At 31.2% G+C, this 5,625-nt stretch overlaps 1 protein-coding gene across 1 annotated transcript; it reads left to right on the forward strand.

Moving 5' to 3' along the window:
• Positions 1–830: 830 nt before the first annotated feature.
• Positions 831–5,625, forward strand: LOC111703466 (carbohydrate sulfotransferase 11). The gene is made up of 5 exons (XM_023475415.1): positions 831–898; positions 1,440–1,547; positions 3,156–3,231; positions 3,890–3,990; positions 5,155–5,625. Exons 1-5 carry the CDS (start codon positions 831–833, stop codon positions 5,273–5,275), a joined length of 474 nt encoding a protein of 157 aa, XP_023331183.1. The 3' UTR covers positions 5,276–5,625.

Genomic DNA, 5,625 nt, shown 5'->3' on the forward strand with positions numbered 1-5,625 from the left:
TTAGGTTACCTCATCATCTTCTACGGTACAGTCCCTTTAAACACTTTATTTAGGTTACCTCATCATCTTGCTCCGTACAGTCCCTTTAAACACTTTATTTAGGTTACCTCATCATCTTCTACCGTACAGTCCCTTTAAACACTATATTTAGGTTACCTCATCATCTTGCTCCGTACAGTCCCTTTAAACACTATATTTAGGTTACCTCATCATCTTGCTCCGTACAGTCCCTTTAAACACTATATTTAGGTTACCTCATCATCTTGCTCCGTACAGTCCCTTTAAACACTTTATTTAGATTACCTCATCATCTTGCTCCGTACAGTCCCTTTAAACACTTTATTTAGATTACCTCATCCTCTTGCTCCATACAGTCCCTTTAAACACTATATTTAGGTTACCTCATCATCTTGCTCCGAGATCAGAAAAGGAATTTCACAGGAAAAATTAAATCTTAATTCCTTATTTAAAATTTTAAAAACTTAAAGAACTTAATCTTGTAACAAGCTAAGGGAATATTGATCAAGGGAGAGGAGAATCCTCGTAAATATTTGGTAAACTAATGGAAGTTTAAGCCTTTCCACGAATACTTATTTTCAAATTCCTATATCTTTGCAACCCGATGGTGTAAACCTTTGATATTACATAGATCATTTGACATACAGAATTTATAGGTTGAAAAATATCTAAGGTCTACGACATTGGGTAAAAAATATGTAGTATTTAGAAAATCAGAGGTTGTGGCAAAAAAGCAGTTCCTTCTCACGTTTCGTAGGACTCATGTGTACCCCTGACTTGAATAAACCTTGATTTAATTACTTATCTGCAGAATGCTAAAAAATGATAAAATATTTCTCCTGGTCCGACATCCATTCTCTAGACTAATCTCAGCTTACAGGTACAGTTAGATACAGTCAGTGGAATAGGAAGATTTGTGTATTTGATGTTGTTTTACAGCAAATAGTTTTACTAGTAGTTTACACTGCACACACGCACCTCTGCCCCTTTAGTAAAAGTAAATTCAACCTATATGAAGCATAAAGGCTTTCCGTGTCAACCTTGTTGCACCGGCTAGTCCTATTGATTGTCTTCTTTATTAAACCAATATCCGTGTGATGCAGTACAAACTGGGACCGGAAAGGTTAACCCGGATCGGAAATTCAAATGTACTACGGCTGCCTGTGCACAATTGCTGGATTTCATGATCGTCGTATTACTTCAATTGATAACTTGAGTCTAACAGTCCTAGTTCTGTTTCACAATTTTCTGATTCTCACTGTTTTACATTTTTTACACTTTTTAAAGAAGTAAAAAAACAGAAAAAAAAAAATCATTTTGAGTTTTTTAAATGGTTACGTTACGTAAAATTATATGAGAAGTGGTTGAACGAAGTCGGTGCAGTTCGACTACTTTTCTCTATTTATTAAATCTGGTTCTAGGGACAAGATATTCATAAACCCTGGATCTTACGCTGGCATCCGAATCAGAAAACGATTAGAAGAGAAATCGAAGATTGACAAGCCAGCATCCTTTTCAGATTTTGTAAGGTATCGATTATCACTAGAATCTTTATAGAAGAAGTTGATTGATTTATTTGGTGTTTTGTCCCGTTTATAGTCTTATATAGTCTGTATGTGTACTGTACACCTTGCTCTAACTGCTTAAAGTCGGCCGTGTACTTGAAATTAACCGGAGTTTACAGTTTTATGCAATCTTAGACCTTTTAAGTTATTGTAATGATTAAACGCAAAGCGTACAGTAAATAGGAGAAACATTTTAAAATTAACAGATAGTTTGTCAACACTGCTTAACACTTAATGTCGTTGTAACCTTGATATTTCAAAATAAGATTTTGAAGAATTCATAGTTTGAAAGGTCTGTAATATCATGTTGCAACGATTTAGTATTGAGTATGAGAGACGAGATGGACTCAAAACACTCTTAAAAATACCACTCTGTTTAAAAATACTAGAACTTATTTTATTAGAAAGTTTGAGTTCTATGTTTATAATAATTCATATAATTTGAACCTTGGATAATATATATTACACACTATCACTTTGGATAATAAATATTACGCACCTTGGATAATACATATTACAAACCTTGGATAATATATATTACAAACCTTGGATAATATATATTACAAACCTTGGATAATATATATTACAAACCTTGGATAATACATATTACAATCCTTGGATAATATATATTACAAACCTTGGATAATACATATTACAAACCTTGGATAATATATATTACAAACCTTGGATAATATATATTACAAACCTTGGATAATGTATATTACACACCTTGGATAATGTATATTACACACCTTGGATAATGTATATTACACACCTTGGATAATATATATTACACACCTTGGATAATGTATATTACACACCTTGGATAATACATATTACAAACCTTGGATAATATATATTACAAACCTTGGATAATGCATATTACAAACCTTGGATAATACATATTACAAACCTTGGATAATATATATTACAAAACTTGGATAATATATATTACACACATTGATAATACAAACTTGGATAATACATATTACACGCCTTGGATAATACATATTGCAAACCTTGGATAATACAAACTTGGATAAAACATATTACACATCGTAGGTAATGCATATTACACACCTTGGATAATATATATTACAAACCTTGGATAATACATATTACACACCTTGGATAATATATATTACAAACCTTGGATAATACAAATTACACACCTTAGATAATATATATTACAAACCTTGGATAACACAAATTACACACCTTAAATAATACATATTACAAACCTTGGATAATACATATTACAAACCTTGGATAATAAAAATTACACACCTTAGATAATGCATATTGCAAACCTTGGATAATGCATATTGCAAACCTTAGATAATACATATTACAAACCTTGAATAATACAAACTTGGATAAAACATCTTACACACCTTAGATAATGCATATTACACACCTTTGATAATACAAGTTATAATCCTTGGATAATACATATTAGAAACCTTAATTAATTCATTAACCTATATGTGTTAAACTTACCACTGCTCTTCTACATATTTGAAAACAAATAATTTATTCAATTTATATTTGCATAAAATTGCAATTTATTAGATTTGTTTTGGAATCGCCATTAGATGAATTGGACCCACACTGGTACCCGTACTCTTTACAATGTACTCCATGTCAGGTACCCGTACTCTTTACAATGTACTCCATGTCAGGTACTCGTACTCTTTACAATGTACCCCATGCAAGGTACCCGTACTCTTTACAATGTACCCCATGTCAGGTACCCGTACTCTTTACAATGTACTCCATGTCAGGTACCCGTACTCTTTACAATGTACTCCATGTCAGGTACGCGTACTCTTTATAATGTACTCCATGTGAGGTACCTGTACTCTTTACAATCTACTCCATGTCAGGTACCAGTATTTTACAATCTACTCCTTGTCAGGTTCCTGTACTCTTTACAATTTACTCCATGTGAGGTACCTGTACTCTTTACACTCTACTCCATGTCAGGTACCTGTACTCTTTACAATCCACTCCATGTCAGGTACCTGTACTCGTTACAATCCACTCCATGTGAGGTACCTGTACTCTTTACAATCTACTCCATGTGAGGTACCTGTACTCTTTACAATCTACTCCATGTCAGGTACCAGTACTCTTTACAATCCACTCCATGTCAGGTACCTGTACTCGTTACAATGTATTACATGTCAGGTACCTATTTTCATAAATTGTGTGATCTGAAGTCTGTACTCGAATTTAGAACCTGTGATTCAAAACCTGTTTTTTGTATTTGATTCAAATAATTTGTTCTATAAAGTTTGATTTAGATCAAATATTCTGGGATTCTGAAACTAGAAAGCTTGGAAAGAGATTGGAACTGGTTTATGCAGTACACTAACATCAACGTTAATATCAACCATCTGAACAGGTTTCTAAATATAAAAATACTGCCTTTAGTGCTCTTTTCGGTATTTTTTTCAATGCTATTTAACTGAAACTATTTTTTCGTACATTAAAAAACTAACAATTTTAGACAACATTTATATTATATATATATTAACTAGATATATGTTTATTGTATCCCCTTGTATTTACTATATATATGTTTATTGTATCCACCTGTATTTACTATATATATGTTTATTGTATCCACCTGTATTTACTATATATATGTTTATTGTATCCCCCTGTATTTACTATATATATGTTTATTGTATCCCCCTGTATTAACTAGATATATGTTTATTGTATCCCCTTGTATTTACTATATATATGTTTATTGTATCCCCCTGTATTAACTAGATATATGTTTATTGTATCCCCCTGTATTAACTAGATATATGTTAATTGTATCCCCCTGTATTAACTAGATATATGTTTATTGTATCCCCCTGTATTAACTAGATATATGTTTATTGTATTCCTCTGTATTAACTAGATATGTGTTTATTGTATCCCCCTGTATTAACTATATATATATGTTTATTGTATCCCCCTGTATTTACTATATATATATGTTTATTGTATCCCCCTGTATTAGCTAAATATATGTTTATTGTATCCCCCTGTATTAACTATATATATATGTTTATTGTATTCCTCTGTATTAACTAGACATATGTTTATTGTATCCCCCTGTATTAACTATTCACATTTTTATTGTATCCCCCTGTATTAACTATATATATGTTTATTGTATCCCCCTGCATTTACTATATATATGATTATTGTATCCCCCTGTATTTACTATATATATATGTTTATTGTATCCCCCTGTATTAACTATATATATGTTTATTGTATCCCCCTGTATTTACTATATATATGATTATTGTATCCCCCTGTATTTACTATACATATGTTTATTGTATCCCCCTGTATTAACTATATATATGTTTATTGTATCCCCCTGTATTAACTAGATATATATTTATTGTATCCCCCTGTATTAACTAGATATATGTTTATTGTATCCCCTTGTATTAACTATATATATGTTTATTTTATCCCCCTGTATTTACTAGATATATGTTTATTGTATCCCCCTGTATTAACTATATATATGTTTATTGTATCCCCTTGTATTAACAAGATATGGATCTAAGAAGACTAGTGAAGAATACCTATCAAGACTATCTCCTTATCTTCAAAATCAGCTTTACAACAAGTTTAAACAAGATTTTTTACTCTTCAATTACACAAAGCATCTTTAATATAGAAAACTGTTATTATAAAAGATAAATTATTAATATTGTAATAAGTTGTTTTGTTATGTGCAGGGTTAACCACAAAGGGTGAGACTTCAGAGACGGAAATGAATTGGTTTCGTGTACTTCTGATTCCATAACAACTCAAAACTTTTTTTTCTCCTTTGCCCAATCATAAAAAGACTTTATTTATTATTTGTTACTTTAAAGAGTTTTAAGGTCGTCGTTATAGTCTCATTCTGTCACCCTGTATGTTCAAGTCACTCAGTTTAATGTATAGCCTTCAGGAAATTAATTATAAAAGATTGTTTTTATGTTTTCTTCATGTAACTGAATAAAATTGTGCCAACCACTCA

The sequence above is a fragment of the Eurytemora carolleeae genome, unplaced genomic scaffold (genome assembly GCF_000591075.1).
Source record: "Eurytemora carolleeae unplaced genomic scaffold, Eaff_2.0 scaffold504, whole genome shotgun sequence".
Classification (NCBI taxonomy): domain Eukaryota; kingdom Metazoa; phylum Arthropoda; class Copepoda; order Calanoida; family Temoridae; genus Eurytemora; species Eurytemora carolleeae.

What these genes read in the sequence shown, in the direction of transcription:
- LOC111703466 (XM_023475415.1), top strand. Translation starts at nt 831, where the DNA reads ATGCTAAAAAATGATAAAATATTTCTCCTGGTCCGACATCCATTCTCT. An exon ending in TACAATGTACTCCATGTCAG is followed by an intron (nt 3,232 to 3,889) that starts GTACCCGTACTC and finishes AGTTTGATTTAG; the next exon opens with ATCAAATATTCTGGGATTCT. An exon ending in AATATCAACCATCTGAACAG is followed by an intron (nt 3,991 to 5,154) that starts GTTTCTAAATAT and finishes TGTATTAACAAG; the next exon opens with ATATGGATCTAAGAAGACTA.